The sequence below is a fragment of the Xenopus laevis genome, chromosome 9_10S, assembly GCF_017654675.1.
Source record: "Xenopus laevis strain J_2021 chromosome 9_10S, Xenopus_laevis_v10.1, whole genome shotgun sequence".
NCBI lineage: Eukaryota > Metazoa > Chordata > Amphibia > Anura > Pipidae > Xenopus > Xenopus laevis.
This window is the reverse complement of record NC_054388.1, coordinates 15,851,344-15,870,644: the sequence shown is the minus strand read 5'-3', so window position 1 is coordinate 15,870,644 and position 19,301 is coordinate 15,851,344. Positions and strand designations below refer to the sequence as shown.

Here is a 19,301-nt window from a genome sequence, read left to right as displayed (position 1 = left end):
GAGGGATGGGGGACTGGGGTGCAGTGCATGCAAAGCCCAAAATCTGGTAACACCTGTCTTCTACACAAGTCAGTCCCATTGCATGCTGGGTATTGTAGTCTTACATTAAACTTGGCTGTAGGCAAATTGTTAAACAAAAACTACATCACCCAACATGGATTGGCAGAAGCAGGTTTGGCACATTAGGGCAAGAAAAAATTGTGGCTGGTTTCCAAAGTACAAACCAGCCCAAAAAGTAGACCAAATCCGTACCTTGGCTAATTTGTACTTTCAAACCCCTCCTGGGCTTTAAATTAGTAGCCAACCCTGCAGAGAATAATTCCTTTGGGGAGGCGGAAAGGGGAGAGACTTCCGGCGTTGGAGGCGGAAGTATCTGTGACAGGGGCGGAAGTGTAGTTTCGTGCTTGTCTCTGTGGAATGCAGGGAACCGGGAGCAGGTCGGAGGGGCTAAGGCGGTGGCGGGTCTCTCAGGTTTGAGTGTCCGGTACTGGGGAGGGTAGGAGTGGGCTGAAACCTGACTATGGCGACCCGCCGGCTGACCGACGCCTTCTTGCTATTACGGAACAATGCGGCCCATAACCGGCACATTCTGGCCGAGCAAGTGAGTAATGAGAGGCGCCCGGGGAGTGCGCGGAGCTCGGGAGCGGTGAGTCTGTGTGACACCGGGTGTGTTGTTTCTCTATGGGGTGTCTCACCTGTGGCTGCTCATGTAGAACAGTTCGTAGGCCCGGGATCCCTTAGCTTCGTAGGTTCCTGTTTGCGGCGGGGGAGGGTCTGCAAACTCTGCATGGAGTGAGGGCCCATTCTGTGGCCAGTTGTGTTTGTGCAGCTGCTGGAGGGCAACAATTCTTTGGCTGACTCAAGGGGGATTCTGGGAGTTGTAGTTTGGCAGCAGCAACTGGTTTAATGTTGTTAATGGGGCAGCCCTTCTGGTGTCTCTTTACTTTTGCAGCATGTGTGTGTCACTGCTACATGATCAGGAATGTCATGCTGATTAGGTTAGAGCTAAACTAGCCCCCAAATAACACCCACAACTCACCTTAATGATCACCCACATTGCCCAGGGTGCAGGGCACAAATATGCACATATGATTTGGTGGCTAATCAGGTCTAATCAGCAGCAATTGCTTAACTGACAGACAAAATGTGCCCATTTGTAGCAAATGCCACCCAAAAACTGTTTGGCTTCTTATTTCTTGTAGCATAATGAAAGAAAATGTCACACTATGAAATGATCGGTCTCGCGTTCTCTGGTTTTGACAATGTAGCAGAAGCCTGGTCTTTTTCCAGGTCTGTCAAGTAGCTGCTGCATTGTTTCAGGAGTCAGACTCAGCAGTGGAAAGAGAATAAAGAGACAAACCGCAGCAAAGACATTTGCACGTAACTATAAAACCCAATTAGAATGAGGAGTGAATGGACATTAGGAATTGCATTTCTTTCATTATGCAAATAGCTGCATGCGCATGGCTGTGATCGTTGCATGAGCCATTTGTGGATGAGAGATTTGGGAAGATGGGAGCTCCCTCTGCCTCAGCACTAGCCATGAACAAAAAATTTTTTGCTGCAAAAAAAGACGCCCATAGATTCCAATGGGTGAAAAAAAAAATGTTTTTGCGCGTCCCAAAAGTTTGACGCCCGTACACTTCAATGCATTAGGTGAACTTTCACAGTGTTGCGAATTTTCTGGTCTCCCTGTTTCCATAGTGACATATCTGAACAGATTAGGGGAGTCTCGGTTACTTCAGTATAGATGTCTCGCTTATATCAGTATAGACTATGGATGTCTTTATTATATCAGTATAGACTATGGATCTCTCTATTATATCAGTATAGATTATGGATCTCTCTATTATATCAGTATAGATTATGGATCTCTCTATTATATCAGTATAGATTATGGATCTCTCTATTATATCAGTATAGATTATGGATCTCTATTATATCAGTATAGATTATGGATCTCTCTATTATATCAGTATAGATTATGGATCTCTCTATTATATCAGTATAGACTATGGATGTGTCTATTATATCAGTATAGAGTATGATGTTGCTTATATCAGTACAGATTATGGGTGGCTCTATTTTATCAGTACATATTATGCATGGCTCTATTATATCAGTATAGATTATGGGTGGCTCTATTTTATCAGTATCGATTATGGATGGCTCTATTTTATCAGTATAGATTATGGATCTCTCTATTATATCAGTATAGACTATGGATGTCTCTATTATATCAGTATAGATTATGGTAGTAAAACTAGGGATGGCTAGCTTCTATCAGTATATGGGATCCATTATCCGGAAAGCTGTTATCCAGAAAGCTCCAAATTATGGAAACGCCGTCACTCGTAGACTCCATTATATCTAAATAATCCAGATTTTTAAAAGTTATTTCCTTTTTCCCTGTATTAATAAAATTGTACCTTGTACTTGATCCCAACTAAGATATAATTAATCCTTATTGGAAGTAAAATCAGCCTATCGGGTTTATCTGATGTTTACATGATTTTCTAGTAGACATAAGGTATGAAGATACAAATTATGGAAGGATCCCTTATCTGGAAAACTCCAGGTCCCAAGCATTCTGGATAACAGGTCCCATATCTAAGGATGTCGCTTTTATATCAGTATAGATAGGGACCTCTCACTTATATCTGCATAAATTAAGGATGTCTTGGCTATATCAGTACTAATTAGGGGTATTACTTGGTTACATCAGTCCAGATTGTGGGTGTCTCTGTCCAGCATACTTGTCACAGCAGTGCAAAGAGGAATAGCTGAACTATGAAGCCAGTGATTGTATCATTCATCTGGGAAACAGGTTGGGTTCCATCAGTGTGGAACTTTCCAGGATCCTCAGTGCTTGGACAGAATCCGGACTTCTGTTTTGTTGTCGTTATTATTCATTATTAATGTATCCTCATTCACATTCATTTGTACCCTGAGCCTAATTTGGGTTATTTGGGGGCTTTTTAGGAAACCTTTATCTGTCCAAGGTGGCTCAGTCGTGTGCTGTTCTGGGGAATATTCCCCCAGTGTAAGGTGTGTTGTGCACTTATCGTAAGTGCCTTTTTGTATCTGTGACTTTTCTTTTGCCTTTAAGCATCTACACTTTGGGGCAGATTTATCAAAGGTTGAGGTGAATTTTAAAAACTCGAATTTCGAGCTATTTTTGTGTACTTCGACTAGGGAATAGTCCAAATTCGATTTGAATTTGCCAAAAAAATAGAAAAATTTGACTGTGGAATTGCTGTTTTAGCCTATGGGGGACCTCCTAGAACCTATTTGGAGTCAATGGGGGGACTTTGAAAAATCAAAGTTTTTTTTGGGAAAAACCTCGAATCCAAATTTTTTAAATGATTTCCGTTTTCTCTGTAATAATAAAACTGTACCTTGTTCTTGATCCAAACTAAGATATAATTAATCCTTATTGAATTGCAGCCTATTGGGTTTATTTATTGTTTACATGATTTTCTAGTAGAAAATATCTTTATGAAGATACAAATTACTGAATGATCCCCGACCATTGCTTATAATTGAAGTAGAAGCATGTTAATGGGGAAGTTCTGCCTTTTTGTTTACTTCTGGTCTCTGAAAGGCTATACAGGTATGGGACCTGTTGTCCAGAATGCTCGGGACCTGGGACTGTCCATAATTTGGATCTTCATACCTTAAGTCTACTAGAAAATCATATAAACATTAAGTAAACCCAATAGGCTGGGTTTGCTTCCAATAAAGATCCATTATATCAGAAGTACAAGCTACTGATTTATTATTACAGAGATAAAGGAAATCTTTTTTGAATTTGGATTATTTGGATAAATTGGAGTCTAAGGGAGATGGCCTTTCACTAATTCCAAACTTTCTGTATAGTGAGTTTCCGGATAACGTATCCCATACCTGTACAATTCCGAGAATGGGGAGCAGAGAAGTGCAGGTCTTTTCTCTTGCATTGTACTGTAATATCTAATACATTATTCTGCCAATATGGTTACACCTCATACTGGGAAATGTGAACTAGTTATTGACAAAACCAGAGACAAGTGGAATCGTTTTGCTTGTCTGCTGCAGGAAATGTTTAGACCAGTGCAGTGCTGACTCAAAATTAAGTTCCAAATAAAGTTATTCCCTGTCCGGCAATAAGTAAGCTTCTCTTCCACCTCCAAATACACAATTCCAAAGAAAGTTGCTGAACATTCCTTTAAGAGAAAAGAATATATAGTGTAGCCTTCTTGGGGCTAGTCCACACGAGGAGATTTTGTCGCCTAGCGACTAATCGCCTCGTCTTTTGAGCAACTATCTCCCTGGACTGCCTCAGCTTTTTTCCCATAGGCTGCAATGAAAAGTCGCCTGTGCTAATGCACAGGCGGCGATGCCCAAAGTTGCCTTAGTTCGGGGAGATAGTTGCTCAAAAGACAAGGTGATTAGTCGCTAGGCAACAAAATCTCCCCGAATCTCCTCGTGTGGCCTTACCCTTACTGTGTACACACCCTCGGTGTGACTCCATTCACTCTTATCAGTGTCAGAACCACAGTAAGAACTTATTTATTTCAAAATAACACAAAGGTAAAAGTGATTGCATCAAACCTACACGAAACATAAGTGAAAATTGTATTTCAAAAATAAGGGAGCTTAAAAAATGGTTGGTACCCAAACTTCGACCAGCATTAGTTGTGATAGATGATCATACTCACAGATATAAAAACATATTCTGCTTATCAACCTCTCTCATCAAATTACTACCGATATACCTTAGTGGACAATAAACGAGCGATATGTGCAGAAATGTCGTTAAAGCATTTAATAAATAATAAAATTGCACTTTCAAATTTACTTATTAAAACTGCATTTAAAATCAATCTATTTCATTTCCGAGAGAAGGGACACACGGAGAACCAGACAACATTAGCATCTTTGGCATTTCGATCACTGCTTATTGGATTGGCGATCAATAATATGTCATCATCATTGAGACAGACTAGATCAACGTAGATCAATCTTTCCCTTTAAATGGAACCAGTTTTTTCAAAGCTACCAGATTAAACACCGACAGTGTTTGGCCTACCAGTTCCTCTCCAAACCCATTCTGATACTGGCAGCAATCATACTTGGCTTTATTGCAATCATTACTTCTCTTCTGCATTGTTCTTAATGGTAATTGTGGGATTGGTGCTTCCCAATTACTGCACTAATTAATCATTTGTTTCTTTGTTTCTGAAAGATTATTTGTGACATATTCTCTCCTTGGAACAAATCAGGCTTTACATTGATTGGTGCTGACCTGAATTTCTTTCTCTTTCCTGTCCTACTTTGCTGTTCCTCCTGCCTGGTTTCTGATGGATCTGCACTCAGGAGCTGGATGAGGTATGAGCTTTATAGAGGTATAGAGAGAAGGGAATGCTTGCCAGCTGTTGGGAGTTGTAGTACGTCCCGGGTTCTTTTACACCACACGTCGTGCCCAATAGAAATTAATAAGAGCTCTCTGCAGTTACCATTGCCAGCCAAGCCTTCATGATGCTGCACCACTCTGGGTGTAATATATAATGCATATACTCAGTTGCTATCAGCAGGCTCTGGACTCATTGGAAAGGGAATCCAGGTACTTGTTGGGATGTTTTTCCCTTATGGAAAGCAGTTCTCTTATATTTGCATTATTACTGCCAAATTGGTCTTCTAAGGGTTATGGCACACACAATATTGGGGAGTTACTTGTCCTTATCACATGGTTCCCCCCTGCGAGCAATCCAACTGATATTCATGTACTATAGATATACATTGGCATATTTGAAAGTCTAACCTGCTGATGCACCCTCTCTACCAATGTTTGGGGTAGAGCCCTGCAGCGGGTCGGGTACCCACGGGTTACCCGCAAAAAACTGCGGGTTGCGGGTATAGACGCGGTTTGGTAGTGGGACGGGCCACGGGTCTAGCAATTTTTACTCCTTTTTTTTTCTGATCATGCCTACTTCCGATGATGTCACTTCCGGTTTACAATGACGGCACTTCCTTATTCTTGATGGTCTGCGGGTCCTGGTTGCGGATAAGGTACTTGCGGGTCCAAGCGGGTAAGAATACGGTTCCAGGATGCGGATTGCAGGTTGCGGGTACGGGTTGGGTTCCAAAAAATGGACCCGCGCAGGACTCTAGTTTGGGTCCTGAGACGATAAGTAAGTGAAGTTCGCCAGCAGAGTCCTGCGTGGAACCGATTTCTAAGACCCAAACCCGCAGCCTGAGCCGCAACCCATATATTTACCCGGACCCGCAACTACCGTATCCGCAACCCGCCGACCACCATCAAAGTGGTGTTGCTGAAAACTGGAAGTGGCATCAAAAGTGGGCGTGGACAGAAACAAGTTTTATAAAATATAGACAATATAATATAAGATGAGACCTTCAACCCGCAAACCCGCATCTATACCCTCGCCTGAACATCCTACCCTCATTCTGCAGGGTACCCACTTTTTTGCGGGTAACCCACGGGTACCCGACCGCTGCAGGACTCTACTGGCAGGCCTCCAGCGGTTTTATATGGTTCCCTGTAGTCCCAGATAAGGGAATAAGGGTTTCAAAGAGAAATGGCTTTCCAGGGAAACTGCTACATCGTAGTAGATACCTACTTTCTTGTGATTGGTACTGAGTCTGCAGACGACAGAACAGTTATTGGATGAATAGGAAACTTACACTCCCTTTCTGTTTTCCAGCTGGCCGATGATCGTATGGCATTGGTGTCAGGCCTGAGCTTGGATCCTGAGGCATCCATTGGTGTGACCAAACGTCTCCCTCCAAAATGGGTGGATGGGGTGGAAGAGGTAAGGTTGCGCCTTTGCCCTTCCTCTCTGTGAACTTGTCCCTGATATATGCTCTTAAAGGGGAACTCCACACAAACATAACTTAAGCTTTTTGAAAAGTAAACATAATTTCAAGCAACTTTGCAATATACATCAATTAAAAAAATATGCAGACTTTTCATGATTTTTTATGGTTTGGAACAGTTCCCTAAGCCTAGCCCCCTGCTCTCCTGCTGATCTGTCTGACTACTTTGCTGAGCTGACTGACTACTGTTACTTCGTGTCAACGGCCATCTGTCCTTAGCCTGCATCCTACAAAGCCCGCAATTCACTGCACACGTGATTTCAATAAGGAATGGAACATCACAGTGCAATGCATTGTGGGTTATGTAGTTCCTGCATGCTGTCTGTAAGCTGTGGAGAAGTTGTTACAATTTGTAACATCAGTGTTTAGTCCCTCCTTCCCTGCCAGGATTTCAAATGATGCAGAAGGAGAAGAACTGTTAAACAGCTGGATTTCAGCATAGAAAATGGCATTTATTCATGCCTTTTGATGAAACAGGTAACTGTGATTGGTATATAAGGGGTTTCTGTGTTATGTGAGCCTCTTTATCAAATTTTGGTTTGGAAGCTGGAGTTCCCCTTTAAGCTATAGTGCACTCATTCTGCCCCCATGTGTTGAAGCTGTGGATAACAGATGATCCAAGCTGCTGATCACACCCGGAAAAACCCATTGGTCTTTGAACATGAGCATCCAATAGCAACCCCCACTCCTGAAAAGTGAGAAAAGTAACTTGTTTATCTGTCTCCTGGGCTGTGTTATTCCGATGTGTCTTTAGATCCAGTACGAGGTCACAAGGATAAAACAGAAAATGAAAGACCTGGCCAGTGTGCATGACAAGCACATGAACCGGCCAACGTTAGATGACAGCACAGAGGAAGAGCATGCCATTGAAATAGCTACTCAGGAGATCACGCAGGTAATGTAGCTCCATACCCACGCTTATGTATCCCCCCTTTGTGCTACACGAGGGGCAATGGATAGTGTTTTTACCTGTTTTTTAAATCTGGTTCTTGTTATTTCTTAAGCTAAACAGAGAAACTGAAGCTACTCCACATATCCAACTCCCTGGTTATAGTGCGGCAGTCAGTCATATTACCAATGCACAGATAACCCCTTGCAAAATTCACTACTGTCTGCACAAACAGTCGCACCAAAGGGATGAATATAGGCAATTTATACAGAGGTCATTATCACTATTTAAACTAGCTCATCTTATTACAGGGGAGTTAGCAAGTGTGAAAGCAAAACATTTTCCATTACTGCTGTATACTAATAATAACATACATTTTAATATTTTAATTAATTGAAAAGACATATTGTTGGTTTTGCTCATGTTAACAGAGGTGCTTATAGGTAGTGATGCACCAAATCCAGGATTTGATTCGGGATTCGGCCAGGATCATTGTGCCTGGCCCAACCAAATTCTAATTTGCATATGTAAATTAGGGTTGGGAAGGGAAATCGCGTGACTTTTTATCACAAAACAAGATAGTAAAAAAAAAAAAAAGTTTTCCTTTCCCTCCCCTAAATTGCATGTGAAGGGCAGTGCTGGTCCAGGAATCATTTATTCCAAGCGGATTTGTGCCTATATGTTAGCCTCCCATCCACTTAGACTGTAAGCTCTACGGGGCAGGGTCCTCCTTCCCACTGTCTCTTACCACATAGCACTTAAGCTCTTTGTCCTGATATGATTCTGTATAGATTTATGTGATTTGTCTTCCCTGTGTACACTTAGACTATATATATATATATATATATATATATATATATATATATAGACAAATACAAGATTCCTCTGCACTCAACCCATTATCAATATATTTAAGACAGCGACATTTTGTGCATACTGCTACTGAAAAATGCCTTACCCTTTAAACAAAACAGGGATTGTTTGTCCATATATTTATATATATATATATATATATATATATATAATACACAAAAGCCATGACTATCTTGTAAATTATATCCTTATAAATGGTGAGTTCTGTTGTCATTTGTCACATGATTCACTGAAACTTGTGTATTATTATAATAAATAAAGTACCCCCAGTTGCAAAATATGAGGATATTAGAAGTTACCCCAGAGTTCCATGACCTGTATAAAAACACTCGACCTTCTGCCTCGTGTTTTTATATTATGAAACTCCTCAGTAACTTATAATATCCTTATAATTTACAAGAGGGGGTACTGTATTCAATATATAATATATGTGTGCATGGAAAGTGTCATATTGTTTGACCCAGAGCACTAACAGTTGCTTTCCTGCAGATGTTTCACCGCTGTCAGCGATCTGTGCAGTCCTTACAGAGTCGGTCACGCCACTGCACAGAGCAGGAAGAGCGATTACTAAGGAATGTGGTAGCTTCATTGGCACAGTCACTTCAGGACCTTTCAACCAACTTCCGACATGTGCAGTCTGGGTATCTGAAAAGTAAGTATTTCCTATTACTCAAGTGAGATTAGTGATTTTGTACAGCTAATAACCAATTTTGCAAACGCACGGTTAATATAATTGTATAGAAAGATAATAGTTTCTAGGGGCAGACTTATCAAGGGTCGAATTGAAAATTCAAATTTCTAATTCAAATTTTCGATTTTTTACGGCCAATTCGACTAGGGAATTGTTCAAATTTGATTCAAGTTTTTTTTAAAAGTTAGATTTTCGAGATTTATCATAAACTGGCCCTTTCAGAACTAAAATTTGACTATTTGCCACTTAAAACCTGATGAATTGATGTTTAAGTCAGTGGGAGACGTCCTGAGATCAAGTTTGAGTTGTTTGCAGCCTTCCTAACATGCAAGTTTTTTTCGGAGAAAAAAGTCGAATCGAGTTTTTAAAACTCAATTCAAATTCGATTCGAGTTTTCAGTCGATCCTATTCATCCGAGTTTAGGAAATTAGATTTTTTATTTTAATACATTTCGATTGGTCGAATTTCGAGTTCATGGGAGTTTTTAAAAACCTTTGATAAACGTGTCTCTAAATGACCAGTTGGAATTGATAAATTGATATAAGCGGGGCACTTTTCTTCTTGAACTCTTTTAAATCGCTATCCTATATGTTTATAACACAACTGTTACTTTTTGTCTGTAGGGATGAAAAATCGAGAAGAGAGATCTAAGCATTTCTTTGATACATCGGTTCCTCTCATTGATGACGGGGAAGACAATACTCTGTACGATCGGGTAAGCACAGGCCCTCATTTATTGCAGGGAGTTAAAGCTAATTATCTGTACAAGACTTGCTCAGGCAGCTGACTAAGCTAGAGCAAAGAAGAGAGGGAACTACAGGGGCCGTCTTTTGAGAGACAAATCTTCACTGTTAAAATGTTATGGTTGCCTTGGACTAGTGACGACCAATATATTATGTGTAGCATTTGAAGCCTGATTCTTTGTTTAAATGATACTGACGCGAAAAAAATGCTCTTCAAAATATTAATGTGCATTAAAGGGGACCCGTCACCCAAAAAAATCCTATTTTATCACATTAGTCAAGCAAAATGAACTTTAATTACACTATATAAATTATTTGAATCTTGTTTCCTTCAGTCTGGGAATAAATAATTATAGCAAGCAGGCACGAGCCCTTTTGTGGACACGCCTAGAAGAGTGGCAGACAATATTTGATTGACAGCTGAGATTTTTTTTTTTTAACAAGTTTTTTTTTTTTATTTAGTTCAATACAGTACATTAACATGGATGCTCAGAGTATACAGAAAACACAGACATTATTACAACGTTGTAATCAGTTTACAATAGTCATGACATCCTTATACCATATTTGTAGCTTCTATACCTTGTATGTACTACCTTAATTACCTTGCTACTAGCTATCCAATAAACCCAACTAAACTTAACTTTGCACTGCTTCATTATGTTTGTATTGCACTCTACCTATGGTGCGGAAAAGTCTGAGTAGGCATGTATATATTCCTTTCTTGTCTAGGTTATCCTTGGAAACATTAGGGTAGTTGCCTCAATTCTAATTGAGACCATCGTGTGCGTCAATCCAAGGGGACCATATTTTCTCAAACTTTGCCGGGCAACCTCGTCTGATATAGAGAAGTTTGTACAGTGGTACTGCATGTGCAATCTGCGTCTCCCAGAAATGTACACTTGGGGCTTGAGGCGCCTTCCATTGCATAGTGATGGCTTTACGGGCATAAGCAAATAGTATGGAAATCAATGCTTTCTCTGCTACCGTGGGAGCTAAATCCGCAACTTGATTCAGAAGCATTCCCCGGGGTTCCACTATGATTGGTGTATCCATCATGTCGGACATATACTGTGCTATTTCCCTCCAGAACCTTTGTAGCTTATTACACGACCAGACCATGTGCATGAAGTCAGCTGGAGAGAGATGGCACCTGGGGCATTCATCCACCTGGGTTGGGGACATTTTGGCTAGCACACTAGGGGTAAGATATGCTCTGTGTAAAAACTTATATTGTATCATTTTATCCCGGGAAGCCACAATATGGTCAAAAATAGAATCGAGGACCTCTTTCCAAGTGTCAGTGTCTAACTCAGGGATATCTTTACGCCACTTCTCAAGTAGTTTACCCAGTGGAGACTTCCCCGCAAGAATCAGGATGGCATAAAAACTGGACAGGTGTTTGGTGTGTACGCTAGCTAGTGCCCTTTTTTCTATCTGCGTAGGCTCGGTATTCAGTATCACCCCTTTGAACTGGGCTTGTGCGGCATGTCTTAGTTGGATATACCTAAAAAACATTTTATTGGGGAGATCGAACCTCTCTTTCAGGGTTTGAAAGTCCAGTAACTTACCATCTGACATTATATCCTGAATATACTTTATTCTATAGTTGGCCCAGGCTTGAGGGTCCGGTACAGTCTGCATATGCGGCAATTTGGGGTTGACAGCTGAGATTTTTAAATGAGCTTACAACTGCTATGAATGCTTTAATAAAAAATAGAAATTGGATTTCATGTTTAATGTGAAAAGGACTTGTATTATACAGATGTGTCTGGGTGACAGGTCCACTTTAAGGGACAGATTTATTAAGTGTCAAATTGAAAATCTGAATTTTTGATTTGTTTTTTTATGTTCAAAACTCTCAAATTTGAATTGTGAATAATCTAAACTCGATTGAATTCCAATTTTCGAGATTTTTCAAATAAAAATTCGAACTAACCATTCGCCACCTAAAACCTGCCGAGTTCGTGTATAAGTCAATGGGAAAGGTCCAGGGACCGATTTGAACATCGTTTTGAGTTTAGTCTAATTCAATTTGAGTTTTCGGGACGGTAAATATTCGTTAGATTTTTAGATATTCCATTTTACTTTTTAAATAACCCACAAATCGAATTTCGAGTATATTTGAATTTATTAGAGTTAAAAATAATAATTCGCATGAATTTCAATATTCGACCTTTGATAAATGTGCCTCTAAGGGTAAGGTCACACTGGGCGTTTCGGGGAGACTAATCGCCTTGTCTTTGCGGCGACCAATCTCCCCAAACGAGGCGATTAGTCACCAGGCGACCAAATCTTCCCAAAACGCCCATTGTGGCCTTACCCTAAAAGTTTTCCCCTGATAGCTCTGCTTTTGTAAGTAATTGTTCTTTGAAGTTCCTAAACCTGTTTTGCCAACCTGATTGCTCCTTCTCATCAGCATGTGGAAATTATTCTCTTTGTTCTCTTTTATTCCTGTAGCAGTGCAATACAGAGTGTAGCATATATATATATATATATATATATATCTATATATATATATCTATATATATATATATCTATATATATCTATATACACACACACACACACACACACACACACACACACACACACACACACACACACACACACACACACACACACACACACACACACACACACACACACACACACACACACACACACACACACACACACACACACACACACACACACACACACACACACACACACACACACACACACACACACACACACACACACACACACACACACACACACACACACACACACACACACACACACACACACATATATACATTTTTGTTCTACCCTACAGGGCTTTACAGAGGACCAGCTGGCCTTGGCACAGCAGAACACATTAATGGTGGAAGAACGAGAGAGAGAGCTACGCCAGATTGTACAGTCAATCTCTGATCTGAACGAGATCTTTAGAGAGCTGGCAGGAATGGTGGTAGAGCAGGTGAGTGTCACACTGTCCCACTTCAATTGTTTTTATGCTCAAAACCCTACAACTTCCATTACTGTTTTGCCTTTTTTATTTAAACAGGGCACGGTTCTGGACAGAATTGACTATAATGTGGAACAGGCCTGCGTTAAAACAGAGGACGGTTTGAAACACTTACAGAAGGTGGGTATCATCTTAGTAGTGCTCCTCTGAGGCTTCTGCTCACATTGCAGCTTTAGTTGTAACACTTTCGATTCATAAATTTGCCATTCAGTTTCTGCAGAGGGTTTCTGGGATTTTATTTTCATATGTAGTACTTGTATGGGGAAAGCAAGTTATTCTTGCAGAACTCAAAGCAGGTAATAATTAAAAACCTTTATTAGTTTGCAAACAACAAATCCAATAACAGTATTGGGTGATATACAGTAGAACCCCCCCATTTTACATTTTTTAGGGGACCAGACAAAATGGTGTAAAATCAGGGAAATGTATTATGCATGATATATAGGTGGGACCACAAAACAACAATGTAAAATGAGGGGAAATTTAAAATCATGGGATGTAAAATTGAGGTTTCACTGTATAAAGTGCAGACAAAGGGTCCCAATAAGCAGTTGTGGAAAGCCAGGGGCAACAGATTGTGCACCCTTTATCTGGAATGTAACATTGTCACCCACATATATAATGCCTGATGAATCCCCTGGTGAGCAGTTGGGTTATTTAGTATATCAATACTGTATACCTGCCCAGTGTAGTAAAGACACACATCATGGCTAATTCTTATACAATAACGTTCCTTATTTTTTCCTTCCTGTATTACGGATGCAAATATTAGGGATGCACCGAATCCAGGATTCGGCTAGGGATTCAGCCTTTTTCAGCAGGTTTCAGATTCGGCCGAATCCTTCTGCCTGGCCGAACCAAATCCTAATTTGCATAGGCAAATTAGGGGTGGGGAGGGAAATTGCGTGACTTTTTGTCACAAAACAAGGAAGTAAAAAATGTTTTCCCCTTCCCACCCCTAATTTTCATATACAAATTAGGGTTTGGATTCGGTTCGATTTTCGGCCGAATCTTTCGTGAAGGATTCGGGGGTTCGGCCGAATTCAAAATAGTGGATTCACTGCATCCCTAGCAAATATCCATAGTGAACTCGACTTGCCTATTCAAATGTACGACAAAAAAACATATATAGTTTGTGAATAAAAAAACATTTGTCCTGTTCAGTTGTCCAGATATGTTTTATTTAAAAACATCATTCGTATGGCACTATGCGCATGTTTTAGTGTTTGTATTCATGAAGTGATTTGTTGTAGATAGATGGCAATTAGAAAATGTGAAATTTAACCTTATTTAAAGGATTCGGAAGGGAAGTAGGGGATGCTGGGAGTTTACGAAGGGAAGTAGGGGATGCTGGGAGTTTAGGATTCTCTACTACAGTTAGGATTTTAAGATAGTCTTTGGGCTGAATCTGTTACTTCAGGCCCAGGTTGGTACTTGGTATTTGTGGATTTGCTGCTCTGATTTGTGGAGATGCCATTACCTACCGTTGTGTTCTGGTTATTATCTTATATCTCTTTGTGTCTTGCAGGCAGAGCAATACCAAAAGAAGAACCGCAAGATGCTCATCATTTTAATTTTGTTTGTACTCGTGATAGTCCTTATTGTTGTGTTAATTGGTGTCAAGTTCAAATAGGTTATTCTTTTATTTATTTTTTTTACATTTCGAATTTGAGTACAGATTTTTTTTTTTCTTGTGTGTAAAGAAACTCATTCTGCAAAATGGTTTGGGAGAAGAACTCAAGTCTGGAAAGGGCGCTGATAAACTGATTCAAATGTTTGCATGAGCCAGAAGAGAGCGCAAGAATCCATGCTGGCACTACCATCTCTTTTCTAAGAGACTTTATTTCTGCTTCATAAAAAAAAAAAACCTTATGGACCAAAAAATTGTATGACCCTCTTCTGGAAAAGGAATGACTCCTGCATTATGTAAATCAAGTCTTTCCTGATTTTGTCCCAGAGTTCTGGTTCTGAATGCTGCTAGTGACCTTCCCCAGTGTCGGACTGGCCCACTGGGTAGGGTTGCCACCTGGCCGGTATTTTACCCGCCTGTTATTAATAGGGAAAAACGTTAAAATATATATAGGTATTTTTTTTCCAGGTGGCAACCCTACCACCGGGATACAAGGAAAAGTCCCAGTGGGCCCCATGCTGCTAAACATCTGGCCTATTTTATGGCCATTCCCTATTTCTATGAGAACAAAGATGCTAAATAGATGGAAAAATAGAGTATAATATGTAAAGAAAAGAGACTAGGAGAATAGAGGTTGAGTGAGGAGAGGAAGAATAATAGTACTGAGAGTGGCCCCTGGTCTATGGTTTTTGGTAGACACCCGGTGTCTTAGTCTGACACTGCCCTTCCCCCACCTCCTTTATTCCCTAAGAGTTTAGTTATTGCCTTTAATAAAGATCCCTGGCAGGCTGCATATTCTATCTCAGTTCATTGTGAATGGAGAAGTAGGAATTGCTCCTCAAGTTGGAGATCAGATTAATGCATCCCATGGCCAGTGTATTGGATCATATGCCAGCAGTTATTTTAAAGGAACGGCTGTCCTATCTAAATGTGAAGCTCTTATTTTTTCTTTTCACTGTTTTTGCAAAGTGGGGGCTGTTGTTTAATACTAGAAGATTTCAAATGCGTGCATGGGGGTTCTTTAAAGACATATTTGTGCCCAACAATGTAGGAAGAGGCAACTGATCTGTAATGTGCTGGTAATCATGTCGTTGTGACAGCCATGAGGTACAGAAGTCCTCTCTTTCCCCATGTACAGTTGAAATCACATATTTATGGCACAGATGTCTCATGCGCCTCATGTGTCTCTGCTTTTTATTGTTTGTTATGAAGTCACAGTAACAAAATGGCAAAAACCCCTGCATTTTTACCCCATGTCCTTGTATCACTACATTTCTCCTTTTGGGAAAAGCTGCATCTTTCCTATGGGATGAACATTTAATTAAATATTTATTGCAAATCTTAGGGCAAATGGCTAATTACAGTTACCTAGAAGAATCATCAATACATCTTTTCGACCAGTTCTTGCTTTTATGTTCTGAAGCTTCAGTTACTGATGAAGGAATTGTCTCTTGACACTTCTCTGCTGAGTTCTAATGCCCCTATTTCATATATAGATAGAGCTGAGCAGAGGAGTGCAACAGATGCTTCCTTCCTCAGTAGCTCAGATGCATTATTAAGTCCTAGCAATGAATATGCTTGTTAGAGATGACTACTGTACTGATATTCTGTAGACTGGAGGCTGAATGTCTCTTCTTACAGATCTGCTTAACATTTAATTTGCTTCATTGAAATCAAGAGGGTTAATCTAAATTTATGTACAGTATTTTTCCCATTATTGCCAGTAAACATAAGGAATGTCGGCATTAAACATTACACTAACATTAAACATTACACTAACCCCTGGGCGCCCAGCAGACCTTGTGACCCTGCGTGTGTGTGATGCTGTCCATGAAGTGTTAAAAGATTTTGTGTATATTTGTAATTTAAAAAGATTGTAAGTACTGCAAAATATATTATTTTATTGAGTCCAATATTCAGCTGCTTAGTTCATTTATTGGTATGGAATGTATGGTTGGTGAGTACTGTATATTTACTTTCTGCATGATATCTGCTGTGCCCTTTGCAAGACTGGGTTGGTGATAATGGGGCTCCTTAGTCATGTCATCATTTAAAAGAAAACCAAAAAAAGTCACATCTTGATTTTTTTTGTTTGTTGGTGATTTGATTGGTTTGTGTGTGGTGGGGCAGCATATCTGACCTATACTTATAGTGAGTAAATAGCTCTTATAGCGTGGGACCTAAACTGGGGATCAGGTCCGGGCTGAGAATTAAAATAGGCCCTGGCATTTCAGGTACACAGAGGCCTATTCAGCCCACATAGAGGCACAAACAGCCAGTCCACTAAATCCTGACTTTATATGGGACTTTATAGCTGCCCCTCTGGCATTTGCCAGAACCCACAGATTGCCAGTCCGGGCCTGCTGGGGATAATGATGCATGTGAGTTTAAATGCTTTGCCCATGAAATCATTATAAGAAATGGCAACAAACCGCGGCAAATGCGTTTGAAGGCATAGTGCCATTTCTGCAGCAGGGATAGGACCAATTTGCTGTGCCCCTCCTTTCAGGGTCTCACCAGTGAGATTCGGGGTGGGGGGTTGTGTCTATAACTCATAAGTCACAGAGACATAAAAAACTTGTATATCAGGACAGGATGGGTTGGTATGGCAGTGTATAGATTTCAGTGATGCTGGGTCTCATTTAAATTAAATCTGGGCAAGGTGTTTAATTGAGCCATGCTAGGCACTAGGGCTGTGTAGGGATTATAGAAAGGCCCTTCTTCCAGGAATATATTTATATATCAAACCGCAACTCCTGCTATTCAACTCTATTTCTGTGGAGGTAATCATGGAGATCTAGTGCCTGTTTAGCCTGCTGGCCACCCAGTTCTGTAGCTCCCTTGCACCTTTCCTGGGGCTTTTTTACGGCCAAATTGTTGCAGCAGTTCTGAGCAGAATTTAGGGTTTCCCCCTAATGATTTGTTGGTGTGGGGTAGAGAGCTGGATGTTGGTTTTTTTCAATAAATGGAATCTGGGGTGTTGATATATGTGAATATATTCTCTCACCAACACTGGGTTGCTGTGCTAAGTTTTTATTGTAATGAAATGGGCAAAGTAAAATGCAAATGCAGTCTGTGTGCTTATTCTTCTGTGCTTTCTGGAGGTAACGCCTACAATGTTGTAAAATGAAGAGAGAAAGGATCAATGGCTTTTATAGCTTCCATGCACCACGAAAAACCAGTTGCTCCTGTTTGCAGTGGAAATATTAAGCATCGCTGCCTGGACTGTAGGTAGGGTTGCCACCTCGCCGGTAAAAATGATGCTTTATACCAATGTTATTAATAGGAAAAAAAGCAAGATTAGAGGAAGGCCAGTATTTATTTCCAGAAAAGGTGGCAACCCTAACTGTAGGTCTTGGATATGTAACCTGAGTCACAACTCCCACTGGGACTGATTTAGGCCTTAAAAGACCAGTAACATAAAAAAAATAGTTTCTACCTAACAAAAAAAAAAAAAAACAACAAGACACATTTAACTTTACAATGGGTAAGGTGATGCTGGCTTTGCTTATCCTTTAGGAAAATTGGTTTTAAACAATTTGATTTTAAATTACAAAATAGTAATTTTTATTAAATGCAGGGCAAAGTGCAGTCCACAATGATGCCTGCTGTCTTGAGACCACCTTTGCTTTACAGTACTCGGCACCTAGTAACAGATTTTCAACCCTATGTTAAAGGGGTTGTTCACCTTTAAATTAACTTTTAGTATGATGTAGACCAGTGGTCCCCAACCAGTGGCGCGTGAGCAACATGTTGCTGACCAACCCCTTGAATGTTGCTCCCAGTGACCTCAAAGCAGGTGCTTATTTTTGAATTCTTGTTTTGGAGGCAAGTTTTGGATGAATAAAAACGATATACTACCAAACAGACCCTCTTGTAGGCTGCCAGTCCATATAGAAGCTACCAAATTGCCAATCAATGTCCTTATTTTTCACCCCCAGGAACTTTTTGCATGCAACTTTTTTTACATTTCAGTGTGGCTTGCGGGTAAAAAAAAAAAAAAAGGTTGGGGACCCCTGGTGTAGAGAGTGATATTCTGAGACAATTTGCAATTGATTTTAATTTGTTGTTATATGTGGTTTAATAATTAGATATAAACCTGGAGGTGGGGAGTTATTTAATCTATGCTTATTTTTTCTTTCTTTTCATTAAAGGAAAAACAAACCCTTGCTACTAAAATCCCCTACCCTACATAAACCCCCCTCCCTGCTCCTCCCAGCCTAGGTGGTATCTTTGGTAAATGCCCCTAACTCTTTACATACCCCCTCAGTGCAGATTCTGTCCAGTGGAGTTCACGGGCGCCATATTCAGCCACTTCGGTTATCTCCGGGTCTTCTTCTGGCGCTTCGGCAATTTCCGTGACTTTCGGCACACGTGCAGTTGTCCTGAAACAGAATATTGCTCAAATATGCCGCATAATTCCCGAAGGTTGCCGAAGCGAAAAAGATGGCTGCCGTGAACTCCCATGCCCTGAATTTGCACTGAGGGGTAAGTAAAGAGTTACAGGCATTTAGCAAAGGAACCACCTAGGCTTGGAGGAGCAGGGAGTGAGGTCTACAGTGTGTAGTGTAAGTAGGGTTGCCAC

The 19,301-nt window shown here is 40.4% G+C and overlaps 1 protein-coding gene across 3 annotated transcripts; it reads left to right on the top strand.

Moving 5' to 3' along the window:
- The first annotated feature begins 358 nt into the window (after positions 1–358).
- On the top strand, positions 359–15,183 carry stx16.S (syntaxin 16 S homeolog). Of its 3 annotated transcripts, none has more exons than XM_018237414.2 (9): positions 359–646; positions 5,359–5,370; positions 6,708–6,815; positions 7,634–7,774; positions 9,131–9,293; positions 9,956–10,047; positions 12,895–13,038; positions 13,126–13,206; positions 14,615–15,183. In XM_018237414.2, the coding sequence occupies exons 1-9, from the start codon at positions 521–523 to the stop codon at positions 14,717–14,719; spliced, it is 972 nt and encodes a 323-aa protein (XP_018092903.1). In that variant the 5' UTR covers positions 359–520; the 3' UTR covers positions 14,720–15,183.
- The last annotated feature ends 4,118 nt before the right edge of the window (positions 15,184–19,301 follow it).

Bases quoted from the DNA above. Each gene is read 5' to 3' on its own strand.
- stx16.S (XM_018237414.2), top strand. From the start codon at position 521: ATGGCGACCCGCCGGCTGACCGACGCCTTCTTGCTATTACGGAACAAT. The intron at 7,775-9,130 runs GTAATGTAGCTC...GCTTTCCTGCAG, and splicing joins CTACTCAGGAGATCACGCAG to ATGTTTCACCGCTGTCAGCG. The intron at 13,039-13,125 runs GTGAGTGTCACA...TTATTTAAACAG, and splicing joins CAGGAATGGTGGTAGAGCAG to GGCACGGTTCTGGACAGAAT.